Source organism: Oryctolagus cuniculus, chromosome 2 (assembly GCF_051225735.1).
Source record: "Oryctolagus cuniculus isolate XC-2025 breed Fujian yellow rabbit chromosome 2, ASM5122573v1, whole genome shotgun sequence".
Lineage (NCBI taxonomy): Eukaryota > Metazoa > Chordata > Mammalia > Lagomorpha > Leporidae > Oryctolagus > Oryctolagus cuniculus.
This window is the reverse complement of record NC_142868.1, coordinates 42399785-42413572: the sequence shown is the minus strand read 5'-3', so window position 1 is coordinate 42413572 and position 13788 is coordinate 42399785. Positions and strand designations below refer to the sequence as shown.

Genomic DNA, 13788 nt, shown 5'->3' with positions numbered 1-13788 from the left:
GCTGCCCAGTTAGAATCAGTATAAAGGCCTACTATAAATGCAAGCAAACCAACAGAAAAGAGTAGGCAAAAAGGGATTCAGAAATTCTAGATCCTGAACTGGCTGGGACTCATGGCAAGAAGACCCAAAAGCAAAAGAGACAATCCATATCACCCAGCTCTGTTGTCATCATTCGTGGGTCAGCTGCCCATTACTCTACTGTCTCCACAGGTGAATTCACTCAAAGAAGTCTTCAACACAGTGACCCTGGCGCAGTCCTGGTTGTTGCAGAAGTGCCTGGAACAGCACCTGGTACACAGTGGGTGCTCAATAAACACTTGGTGACTAAACAACTCCAGATCCCACACTAGGTAGTGTTTATATATGAGGACTTTGAAGGGCACAGAGTGGAGGAGAAATTCATCTATGGATAATAGCAGTGCAAGGATCTGAATCTAGACATTTTGACTATTGCCTATACTAGCAGCTAGACTTTCCTGCCTCCCAACCTGACCCAGGTAGCAATAAGAGACATCATCACAACCAAGCAGTAACTGCTAGCATTCTATGTCTTTGGGCCATAGAAAAACAAAAGTTGAGCCGGCACCGTGGCTCACTAGGCTAATCCTCCGCCTAGCGGCGCCGGCACACCGGGTTCCAGTCCCGGTTGGGGCACCAGACTCTGTCCCAATTGCTCCTCTTCCAGTCCAGCTCTCTGCTGTGGCCTGGGAGTGAAGTGGAGGATGGCCCAGGTCCTTGGGCTCTGTACCTGCATGAGAGACCAGGAGGAAGCATCTGGCTCCTGGCTTAGGATCAGCGCAGTGCACCGGCCACAACGCACCGGCCATAGCGGCCACTTGGGGGGTGAACCAACGGAAAAAGGAAGACCTTTCTCTCTGTCTCTCTCTCTCTCTCACTGTCTAATTCTGCCTGCCAAAAAAAAAAAAAAAAAGAAAAGAAAAGAAAGAAAGAAATAGAGAGAGAGAGAAAAAAAGAAAAACAAAAGTCATCCACTGGAAAGCAAATAGAACAAAGTGATCTAACTCAAGACAATCCCATATGGTAAAGTCCTAAATAATAGATTTATAATTTTTATAGCATATAGCACTGACAGTTTTTCTTTTTTTTTTCTTTGTGATTTTTATGGGGAATCCCATAAAATCACCAACTGGGTTTCATTTATTTCTTTTTTTTCAAGACTGCTTTATTTGAAAGCAGAGTGGCAGAGAGAGGGAAAATGACAGAAGACAGATACACAAACACACAGAGGTCTTCCATTCACTGGTTTATTCCCCAAATGCCTGCAATAGCCAAGGTTAGGACAGGTTAAAACCAAGTGCCAGGAATTCCATACAAGTCTCCCAAGTGGACAGGAGGACCCCAAGTATCTTGGGTCATATCTGCTGCCTCCTAGGTACATGAGCAAGAAGCTAGATATGAATGTCCAGCACTGTTAGGTGGGAAGAAAAATGAAAAAAGAGATTGATATGATGACCTTAGACTGTAATATCTCCCATGAACAGCAAAGTGACAAAATCATCAACTAATATGGAGGCAGCCTAAGAAAATATATGTTAAAAGCCAAAAACCATGGTATTGGCTGGGGCCAGTGCTGTGGCGCAGTGGGTAAAGCCACCGCCTACAGTGCCGGCATCCCACATGGGCTCCAGTTTGAGTCCCAGCAGCTCCACTTCCATTCCAGCTCTCTGCTATGGCCTGGGAAAGCAGTAGAAGATGGCCCAAGTTCTTGGGCCCCTATACCCACATGGAAGACCCAGAAGAAGCTCCTGTCCTGGCTTTGGATCGATGCAGCTTCGGCCGTTGTGGCCATTGGGAAGTGAACCAGCAGATGGAAGACCTCCCTCTCTCTCTCTCTGCCTCAGCCTCTCTGTAACTCTGCCTTTCAAATAAATAAATAAATCGAAAGAAATGAAGGAAGGAAGGAAGGAAGGCAGGCAGACCGACCATGGCATTGGGTTGGTGAGGAACTATTGACTATAGGAGGCACAAAGGAACTAAAGAAAATGTCCTGATCTTAATTTAGTAGTGTTTATACCAGAATAAATATATATGCATGTATTTATCAAAATCTACCAATCTGTATACTTAAAATGGGTATAATTTGTTAATATGTAAGTCCTACTTCAATGGAGTTGACTAAGAAGTCTATTAGCAGTATCAGATACAATTTTTAGCTAAATAAAATATTCCTTACAGACCAAAAACACCAGACATTATCACTTCCATAGCTAATATTCCCAAGTGAGATCTTTAAAAATGGGTCTCACATGTGTGTAGTTGACTTTTTAGGGACAGTTAATTAGGACAAAGCCAGTCCTAAAGAGCATTAAATGCTGGCCTTACTGCCAGCAAAGACAGCTACTGTGACCTACTGCTGTGATGGCCTGTGTCCTTCAGTCCTTTGGGTCACGTCTGAACAGAGCCCACAGGCAGCCAGGGTGAAAAGGTAAATTACCGCTCTTCTCCACAAGGGCCAGACCACACACATGGCCAATGACCTGTCTGGGTGTGTTAGTGTTAGGACGCTTAGTTGTGAGCATCACAAACCAGTTCTGCTTGATTTACACAGGAAATTGATTTTTAAAAGAGCTACTGAAGAGTTCATAAAATCTCTAGGAAACCCAAAGAACCAAGCCTATCAGCTGCACCACCAAACAATGCCTAATGGCACATGGCAGAGTGCACCGTCCACATAGCCAGGCCCAGCCTGGCTTCTAGGAACAGCCTTCGCCACCCCTGTTCACATACCACAACTGCCTGCAGGGGCTCCTGGCACCTTCCCATTGCCTCCTCTTCAGATTCACCCTGGGGAATGTGCATCTGGGCAGCCCTGCCCGCTGAGGCAAGAACTGTCCAATCAGAGGAAGAGCCAGGGCGCAAGAAGACTCTCAATGCCTACTACAGATACAACTGGCTTACTCCTGCTGCTTCAAATCCTACTAGTGCAGGCCAGCAAGTAATGAAAGGTTTTCAACACAACATTCACAAGAAAAAAATCCTCACTGATAGAACTTAAATAAACAAAGGGTTTCAACACAACATTCACAAGAAAAAAATCTTCACTGATAGAACTTAAACAAACAAACCATCATACCCAGAGATAATGCTATCTGGAGAAATAATTTAGTTGTTTCTTTATTCAGTATATTATTTTCAAAATCAACAAGCATTCTTTCTAGATTGAAAGTAACTCTTCATTAGTAGTGTTTTCTAATTAAAAGAAAAGCAATTCAAACCTGAAGTAGCAGAAAACTTATTAGAATGCTAGATACCCTAGGAAAAAATTTTTAATCTGAAAATGCCATGCAATGACTGCTGAAGTACATAATTCTACTTAAAATGTATCAGTGTTTTCTTAAAATATATTTTTAAATGAGTATTCTGCTTAAAAGAATGATTCTCAAGAGGCACTTCTAACCTGAATTTCAAAATAAGAAAAAAAAAAAAACAAGCTATGAAAAGCCATTAACATAAATTCAAGCTGACCAACTATAAAAAGTTATCAGCATCAATGTTAGATTTACCACAAAAATTTTTTACTCTAAATTTTACCTTCAACTTACATATTTTACTGTCCTTTTCCAAATGAAGAAGGCTTTAAGCAACCACACTAAACTGTTCAGAAATAAGTTCATAGAACCAGGATTAAGTCATTAAAAACAAATAAGCAGGACAAAGTAGAAACACGCCAAGGCCCTTCAACATCAGACCTGCAGTCCCGCCTTAGCCTTCCACACACAGCAGCACTGTGACAGGAGATCCGGATGGGCACCGCACATGGACGCACACTCCTCCTGCTCCCGGCACAGCCCCAGCAGTTTGCTCTTTCCATATCATAGACCCTCTTCAACACTGCTATCTGCACAAATTTTAAAAAGACCATTTAAATTAGTGTTCATACTGCTGACTTTAAAAATTAAAAAGGCTGGGGCTGGCGCTGTGGCTCAGCGGGTTAAAGCCCTGGCCTAAAGTGCTGACATCCCATATGGGCGCCGGTTCAGGACCTGGCTGCTCCACTTCCGATCCAGCTCTCTGCTGTGGCCTGGGAAAGCAGTAGAGGATGGCCCAAGTCCTTGGGCCCCTGTACCCGCATGGGAGACCTGGAAGAAGCTCCTGGCTCATGGCTCCTGGCTTTGGCCATTGCAGCCAATTGGGGAGTGAACCAGCAGATGGAAGATCGATCTCTCTGTCTCTCTCTCTCTGCCTCTTCTATTCTCTGTGTAACTCTGACTTTCAAGTAAATAAATAAATCTTTAAAATAAAATAAATAAAAAGGCAGTAAATGAAATAAGTGATAGTTTGTATTGCTTAAAGAAAAAAAAATTTTTGTGGACAGGCAGAGTGGACAGTGAGAGAGGCTTGAAGAAAAATTTGAAGATAATGAAACAGGATCCAAAAGCATGTTGGATAGCAGCAAGAACTATGTTTTCCAGATAATTCACTATTGAATAGTTATCCATTTAAGTAGGAAATCCATGCAGTTTTTTTCATAATATGCATTTCCTCTGAGTTTTTTGCAGACCCTCCATAGGCACAGATTCCAAATATTTTTTAAACCAGAAACTAATCTTTTAATTCTATTTTCCATGAACTTTTTCAAGTACCTCCTATCAGAGGACCTAAGCAAGATACCACACAACACTACAGCAAACTAAGTAGGATGAGGGGTCCCAGGTCTCTCTCAAGGGGGTAAAATCAAACTGGGAAGGGAAGAAGCAAGTATAGAGGCAGCTATGGTTATATAACACACAACTGAGCAGTGCTTTGGAGGTGCCAGGGAGGGAGAACCCAATAGAGAGGATCTCAAATTAAGGACCAGTTCCAGGCCGTATCACTGAAGACAGTTTGTCAGAAAAGAGGTTGAAAAAAGGGGTTGAACTACAGATCAAGCCTACCCAGGTTCTGAGGAGTCCAAATGTAAGTAAGGAACTAGAAACCTTCAAGATTCTTGAAGTAGACGAATTCTAGCAATAAATACCACTCCACACGGGTGAGAGAGGACGCCAAGCCTGGCCAGAGCCTTATTGGCTATTACCACATAGAAGAAAGGCTGGGTCGCTGGTAAAAAGGAAAAGAAAGGACAGACATGGAAAGCAAGAGAGATGGAAAATGTCTAGGATTCCAACACGGTTATTAAAATTACCGCAGTTTCATTGCCAAATGAATAAAATTAATTGGTCTTATTTTCTTCTGCTTTGACTGCTAGAGAGCTCAACCAAATACATGGATTATTTCCAACACATGGCAAGCATTTTAAGCATTTTCTTTGCACCTTGTTAAGTCTATATATAATTTGTTTTCCTTTTCTTGACAAGACTTTATCTGTATTTAGTAAGTCAGCACTAATTTTTTTTACAGTAATACAAAAAAATAACTTAGCAGATTAAAAAAAATCGAGACCAAGCCAAAGACAGTCCAAGCACCTGGTTCCAGGCTATAACCAGTGGGTGGCCAATCCAGAGCATTCTGCTCACCCTTCTTCCACTCAAGCAAAGCCCACAGCCCGCAACAGAAAACGCCAGAATGACTTCCTCAGCTGCCCTCATGACAGCGGCATGAGATCATTTCTACCCAATGACACTGTGATGAAAGTCCCCAAGGTGAGCTTCTGGAAAATATTCCTGTGTGTTAAGAGGGAGTTATGAGGCAATATGCTCCTTGCCTCCCAGTTTTTGTTGTTGTTGTTTAAGATTTATTTATTAGAAAGGCAGAGGCAAAGAGAGAGATCCTCTATCTGCTGGTTCACTCCCCAAATGGCCACAACCGCCATAGTTGTGCCATTCTGAAGCCAGAAGCCAGGAGCTTCTTCCTGGTCCCCTAAGCAAGTGGAGCAGCCGGGACTTGAACCTGTGCCCACATGGGATGCCAGCACTTCAGATGGTGGCTTTACTCACCACGTCACAGCACCAACTCTCCTCCCAGTTTTCTTACATAGGCAAGACGTGTGGTGCTGCACCAATGATACCACAACCACAAAGCAATGAACCTGAGCAACAAAAGTCAAAATACTAACAATATAGAGAAGAAGATCCAAAGACCTAACCTTGCAGCACCATGAAGCCACTGCCACAGTCTTAGAACCACCTATCTTTAGACAATAATTAGCCTGCTTATATTGGGCATGGCATTCAGCCAATAATAGGGCCAAATTTAAGTTAAGTCACCACTTGGGATGCCCACATCCCATACTGGAAAGTCAGGTTCAAGTCCTGGCTACTCCATTTTTGATCCAGCTTCCTGCTAATGTGCATTCTAGGAAGTAGCACATGATGGCTCAAGTGCATGGGTGTCTACCACCTATGCAAGAGATCTAGAACAAGGTCTGGACTCCTGGCTTTAATCTGGCCCAGCCCTGACTGCTGTGGGCATTTAGGGAGTGAACTCGCAGATAAAATATCTCCCTCTGTCTCTCTGCCTTTTAAGTAAAATGGGCCACTTTTAGTATTATTACTTGCCAAAAGTCTGTTTTGACAGGTTGATTTTTACACTGCTGAGTTAGCAGGATTATTAGCTATTAATTATTAGCTATTATTACCTGGATGAGGATAATGATGATTGAGATGAGGATAACACAAAACTATAGCAGAAAAGGAGGCAATAAGCTGTAAGAGTTGCTGGGAACAGTTAAAAATAAAAACAGAAAAAGAAATAAGATAAAGTTTAAAGAAGTGTGATCAAGTTCCAATAAGGATATTTCTTGAAGTCCAGTACAGATGAATGAGACAATAGAATAAGACAAAAATGAAGACTTTCTTTTCTGGGAATGTTACAGAAAAGATTACCTAAAAATCCTCTCAAAATTTGGGATAAAGAATAACAAGTATCTGTTTAAATGCATAACTAGGTTCACAAGAAAATACCTCCTCAATAACCAAAAATCAGAGTAACCTGAAATCCAAAGCCAAAAGTGTATGTGTGCAGGAATGTGGGGCTCTGGGGCGGGCCAGCAGCAGGTGGTATGTGTGTGGAGAGGACATCTATGCTTAGCGATAGAACAAAAGAAAAAATGATGGATATGACTAGCATAATATTTTCTTTAAAAATACTTTCTTGAATACAATTATAGCTCATGAATATTTTTCAACCTCATCACCTTACCTTTTGCAAGAGCAAATTCCACAAATGAACATTTTTTGAAAAATGTCCATATTACTTATTACCAAGAGTTGCTAGGTATTTCACTGCTGGCTTAAGTAAGATATGACAGAGATAGTATTTCCTCAAAACACTCAATGTTTCAGACAATACAAAAAGAACCATCATACAATCAGGTATGCATGTTCAGTATATCTGTAATTATAGCAAAAGGTGTCCAAGTCTGAGGACGCTTGGTAAAATTTTTATCATTAGGGTCATTAGAACATTCTTCTAGAGACTATGTTAAAACTGTTTCCTAACACCTTACACAGCACATAAAAATTATATTTCAATTCTAAGCTAATCTCCTGCTGCTCTACATTATAGATCATTGAATTACCACATAAAAATGGTAAAGGAAGGGCCCTGTGATGTGGCCAGGTGGGTTAACCCACCACCTGGGAGGCCAGCACCCCATATGGACACCAGTTCCTGTCCAGGTCTTTCCACTTCTGATCCAGCTTCCTGCTAATGCATCTGGGAAAGCAGTGGAGGATGGCCCAAGTGCTTGGGCCCCTGCTCCCATGCAGGAGACCCAGATGGAGTTCCAGATTCTTGGCTTTCCTGCCCATTGCAGCCATTTGAAGAGTGAAGCAGCTGACAAAAGATCTGGATATGGATCTCCAGTCCTCTCTACCTTCCTCCCTCTTTAACTCTGCCTTTCAGATAAATAAATCTTTTTTAAAAATGGTAAAGGGAGAGTCTACAGACTGAGAAGAAGGTCTCTAACATTAAAGAGAGAATTATAGTTGTATCTTTTTTTTTTTTTTTTTTTTGACAGGCAGAGTAGACAGTGAGAGAGAGAGACAGAGAGTAAGGTCTTCCTTTTGCGGCTGGTTCACCCTCCAATGGCCGCCGCACCGCGCTGATCTGATGGCAGGAGCCAGGTGCTTCTCCTGGTCTCCCATGGGGTGCAGGGCCCAAGCACCTGGGCCATCCTCCACTGCACTCCCTGGCCACAGCAGAGAGCTGGCCTGGCAGAGGGGCAACCGGGACAGAATCCGGCGCCCCGACCGGGACTCGAACCCGGTGTGCCGGCGCCGCAAGGCGGAGGATTAGCCTAGTGAGCCGCGGCGCCGGCCTATAGTTGTATCTTAAAACAAAACAAATACACACAAAAAAATTAAGGCTCTCCAACTTTTATACAGCTTGTCGTCCTCTGGTCTCATTTGCTTTCCAAGCTTCTTGAAAACTGAAGACATCACATATTCTCTTTGTTCACCTTCACATTTTCATCCTGGCTTTATGAATGGGATAATTTCCACCTGATGTTCCAAAAAGACACCTCCATTGCTCAATTCATTTCAAGATCTTTTTTTTTTTTCAAAAAAATTCTCTTATCTTTGAGCAAACCAAACATTTCAACAAATATCAACCCTTCATTGATATTATCTTCATGAGGGTTATAGTCATCTTTGCTGTGTTCCCATATTATGTAAGACAGCCTTTTAACCTACGTGCCACAACAAATACACCACCCTAAACGTTGCTTCAGATTGTGCTGCCAAAGAATGTCTTCCACAGTATGTGCGCTAGATGGTCCAAGACTTAGAATTTATCGTATAAGTAAGGCCACGCAACACGGGGAAATAGTTAACCGGGAGACTAAAAAAAACAACTCCAGTGTGAAGCACCTGGGCTTTGCTCAGGCTCTGCTTCTCCCGCAGATAGAAGGAGAAGGTCCAGGGAACCGCTCCAGTCCCAGAGGACCGGGGCGCCTCAGAGAGCGAGCTCGGGTCAGCTGGGGAATAAAGCACGAGTTGGCAGAGCAGGGAGGCGCCGGGGGCGCGCTGCATTGTGGGACTCGTTTCCACAGTTACCCACGTGCACCCAACCCAACCGCGGCCCGGCGCGGCCGGGACTACAAGTCCCAGAATTCCGCGGACTGCCTTTCCCCTTCACACCCGGCTACTGGAACCAGACCCTAAGGAAACCCCTGAAGCGCCCTTCCCGCATGCCAGGGAGAGGTCGCGCCCGTCGGGCGCTGCGCGAGGCCTCCGGGCAAGCTCTCCCTGCAGGCGAGCGGGTCGTGAGCCATCAGCCTCCACACCTGACAGCCAGAAATTAGACAACTGCGTCACAGACTGCCAAACCCACGGATCGCCAGGGACCCCGACACCTCCCCTGCGCAAAACCCCCACCCAGACTCCGGGGCCCGACCTCTCCGGCTCCCGCCACGGAAAACCCGCAGCCCGCGCCTCTGCCCCGCCTCCCAATCCCGCAGCCGGAGCCCGCGCCAGCGCTGACCTCGCTTCCCGCCGCTCGCGGGAACCGCCGCCAGAGCAAACCTCGGGACACCTCCCCCGGCCCCTCCACCTCAGCCCCGCCCCCTCCTCTCGCCGCACGCCGAAGGTCTGGGCTCCCCCCCTTCCAGGGACCCTGCCTCGACCCGGAGAGGCAGCACCTCCCCCAAACACACAGTCCCGCAACCCCCCAGCCCAGAGCCGGACCGAATCTGGACGTGACAGTCCAGCCCCGGCTCCAGCCCCTCCCCGCCTCCCCTTCCTCCCCAACTAGCTCTTCACCCCCGCCTCCTCGCCGGACCCCTGCCCCCATCCTGCCACCCCAAACCATCCCCGGGACCCCCACCGTCCCGACACCGGCACCGGCCGATCACCACCACATCGTCCCCTCCCATCACTCCGGTACCCTGCCACCCTCCCAGGGCCCCTCCCGCCCGCCGGACTCCCCAACTCTTCTATCGCACCCCAAGCCCTCGCAACTACCTCGCTCTCCCGTTACCTCAGCCCTCGCCCCCTGCCCGCCCTCCCGCCCCGCTCGGGTGGCCCCCACTCCCCCGCCCCATTGTTCCCCCACCCCCGCCATCCAGCCCTGCTTCCCATTGTCCCCGCCCCCGCGCTCCCCTCGCACTCACCCGCCTTCCACACGGAGCCGCCCGCACCGCTCAGCCCCTTGGAAATCCTCACCCCTGCGCTCCGCTCGCTCGCTCGCGCCCTCCCCCCCTCTCCCGCCCCGGCCCTGCCCGCTAGCGCCCGCAGCCGCCTCCACCTCCATTCACCCAGGACACTCCGGTCCGGGCCCTTCATCGCACGTCCCGCCCCCCCTTCCCCCAACACTGAAACGGAGCCAGTCCCCACCCCCCTCACCTCCGCCCTCCCCCGGCAGGCCGGCCCCTTCCCCCCACGCCCGCCTCCGCCCCGCGCCGCCCGCAGCGTCACCGCCCGCCCCGGCCCCCGAGGGGAAGGGGTGGCTCCCGGGCAGGGGCTGCCGGCGCGTTTCGGGACGGGAGGCACGGGGCGGGGACTGGCGGGACCCGAGTGGAAAGTGCTGGCAGCGCCAGCCCGCTGGCTCTCCCAAACTCACTGACAGCTGCGGCATCCGAGTGCATTTTCGGGCAGCTCACACCCCGTTCGCCTCCCGGGCTCCCGCGCTCGCCTCGCGGTCCCCCCACCGGCTCACCGCACCTCGGCTGGGAGCTAAGGACCCGCCGCCAAGCACTCCGGGCCCGCCCACCTCGCCTCCTCCATTGGCTGAGCCTAGACCAAGGGACCGCCTCTTCGCGTCTCTGATTTGACAGAAGGAGTGCCGATAGCGCCGGTCTGGAACTGGCAAAGAGGCCCCGCCCCCTGGACTCCAAAGCGATTGGTCCCGGTGTCTGGTCTCCGTAACGCCCCTAGCGGAGGCCACGCTCGGGAGTAGCAGGTTGGACCCGGTTGCCGTCAGTCATCCCCGGGGGTCCGAAAGCGCGTGTAGGGGCGAGGCTGGGGAAATTGGTCCACCTTGACCCTGAAGCCCCGCCCCGTGACGGGTGGGATTGGTGGAGCGGGAGACCAACTGAGAAAGATGGGTCGGCGTCTGAAACAAAGCATGCAAAGTGTTCCCTGAACTGAGAAGGGGAAGCGCAGTTGGGGCAGTTTGTCTCGAGTTGCAGGGAGTAGGGAGGACAGCCCACTCCTGGCGCCTGGCACGACGCGTCCGGCCTTCCCGTCCCCCGTCCCGCACTCCAGAGGGACTCTGCAGGAGCCCGGGCTTCGCCGAACTTGGACCGGGACTTCTCTTGCCGGCTTTTTCCTACCACAGAGAACCGGATCAAGCATTGTCGGGTCTTCATTCCGAGCAGACCCTCCGGTGGGAACAAAACGCTGTCTCAGCCCTCTCCACACTTTGGAAAAGCGCTTCTTTCCCAGAGTCTACACCACTCCTTCCCCCTGCGAGTGCCAGCTGGGCTGTCACGAAGGCTTCGAATGCTACAGCATTGTCTGCCATACGCGTCCGCGTGCCCCGGGCAGCATGCCGGAAATCCAGGGCCGGGGTCGCTCGGGCGCGTCGGCGAGTCGCCAGCCCACCCCAGAGCAGCGTCACCGGAGGGCACCCAAGGCGGGACGCGCAGAGGGCGACCACGAAACGAAACAGAGGCAGGCTGTTAGCCGAGGTGAATTCCGCGCCTGGGGTTTCCCACGCCAAGAATTCACACCAGGCTTCCAAATTTCGCCCTGGGTGTTCGGTGTGTGGTGACCAAATTGTCCCACCACCACACGACGATAGCGGAGTAACATTTTGCGACGTGAGCGAAGGATCACTCTCTCCTGGAATCCAACAGCGACCCACACTCCTTCCCTGTATCCCAAGGCCGCACCGCAGCCCCTCAGCCTGGGCGTCCCCACGATGCCACCTCAGAATGCGTGACACCCCTAGTCGCGGGGAACAAAATGCGTTTGGGTGATAGATTTCTACAGCCAAGGCATTTGAGGCGCCGGTGTCTGAAATTGAGGTTTCTTATCAGGACATAGGTATCTCGCAAAGCAAGAGATTCAAAGAAGGGGCTCAAAGAAACCCTTGCTGTGCCCGACACCATTCCCACTGTAACCTGCTCCATCTCTAGGTCCCCTAACTTCTTAGTCAATTGCATCCTTCGTATTTTACCTGTCCTATTTTCGTCATTCATACACTTATGAACGGCCTCACCTAGTCACAGAATTCTGATCCTTCTCAAGACAAGAACGTCCCTTGTGGATCTCCTTGCACCTGACCTCGGCTGGCCCCACAGAGATGGGTAGGTACCTCTGGACTCAGGTGGCCAATGCCTTCTCAGGCTGATCTAGTTGTAAGAAAGTCTGCCCTTGCTCGGAGCCATGTTTTCAGCCTGATCAAATCTAGAGAATATTAATTACATGTAGATTTATACAACTTTCTAATCTTTGTGTAAAGAAAATTGGGGTTTTTCCTTTGTTTTTGTTGTTTTGTAGTTTATGGTGGTACTTCAAGGGCAAACTTTCTAATCATGTATTATGTGCTTAAGCTGTGTGAAGGATCTGCTAGCTGCCTTCTCCCTAGCTGTCAGCACTCCCTTGGCACCTACATGGTGTCCATAAAAATGTATAGAATACACCTCGTTTGTCGTTTCTCAGCTTTGCTGCAAATTGGGTTAGTATGATTATTTTCAAGTTAAAAATAGACTTAGCTACAGCCTGAGGATTGAGAGGCAAAGCTCAGTCTTCTGAGCCTCTCTGGCCCACATGTTTTATGAATAATAAAACAGATATAATAAAATGACAGCATACTGGTCTGCAAATATTACCTAGTCATTTTAATAATCCACAAGATAAAAAAACCTTTGAGGTCAGGAAGCTTGTTATGTTTATCTTTTTATTTCCCTAGCACCTGGTAGAGCACTTGGAAGGAGGCACAGGTTAATTGCTCCTTAAAGTAAACTGAATGTTGACTGATGTGAAATTTTAGATCTGGAAGGAACTTTGGAGATTATGGAATCCACCTTCCTCATTTTAAGAATATGAGACTTGAGGACCAGAGGAGTTAAATGTCTAATTCAAGTCACTCAGCTAGTTATTAACAAAGTAATACTTAAATTCAAGTTTCCCAACTCCCAGTCCAGCTCCTGTCCCCTCCACCACACAACTACACTTTTCCCCTACACCACACCAGTAGCAAAGCTCCAAATTCCAAAATGGGCAAATAGTCTCTTTCCCATTTATAAATCATTATGTCAAATTGATACAAGTTATTTTTAAAATTATTTGAGAGAGACATAGAAACAGAAAGTTAAAGAGATTTTCAGGCTCTGTTTCACTCTCCCAAATACCCAACAGCCAGGGTTGGGCTAGGCTGAAGCCAGGACCCCAGTATTCAATCCAGGTCTCCCATGTGGGTGGCAGAGACACAACTGCTTGAGCTATCACTGCTAATTCCCAGGGTGAGCATTAACAGGAAGCTGGAACCAAAGTAGAGCCAGGAGTGTTTTAACCTAGTATTTAATCCAGTGGCCTTATGTTAACTAATACCTAATTTAATTGAAATTTTTCTTATTAAGTATACAATGTTAATTTTAACCAGATATATTTTGAAATACCCTAAGCCTATATTAGAATTTAATATGGAAAAATCTAGTAAGAGAAAAACAGCAGAGTTCTTCCATCAAATTTTAAACTTATCCACAGATTTCACAAACCCCACTATAGCATGCTTTTCTTGTGCATTTTGAGTTGTGCTGTCCAATAGAGAATGGACAACATTGTCCTCAAGACTGAAATACAGGCCGGCGCCGCGGCTCACTAGGCTAATCCTCCGCCTTGAGGCACCGGCACACCGGGTTCTAGTCCCGGTCGGGGCGCCAGATTCTGTCCCGGTTGCCCCTCTTCCAGGCCAGCTCTCTGCTGTGGCCAGGGAGTGCAG

The 13788-nt window shown here is 48.0% G+C and overlaps 1 protein-coding gene across 10 annotated transcripts in view; it reads right to left on the bottom strand.

Annotated features, from left to right (window-relative positions):
* DCUN1D4 (defective in cullin neddylation 1 domain containing 4) overlaps window positions 1-10627 on the bottom strand; it is a 74587-nt gene extending 63960 nt beyond the window's left edge. For 4 of the 10 annotated variants that reach the window (XR_016228887.1, XR_016228886.1, XM_051831598.3 and 1 more), the window contains exon 1: window positions 10462-10627. Coding sequence is in view for 4 of the 10 variants with exons in the window: in XM_051831598.3 (XP_051687558.1) it covers window positions 10462-10486 (25 nt within the window). In the remaining 6 variants the exon portion in view is untranslated. Of the gene's footprint in view, window positions 1-3710; window positions 3730-9384; window positions 9451-10012; window positions 10204-10461 lie in introns of those variants that run through there. The other 6 variants (XR_016228885.1, XR_011386232.2, XM_070068204.2 and 3 more) reach the window with 3 other exon arrangements.
* Between the last annotated feature and the right edge of the window lie 3161 nt (window positions 10628-13788).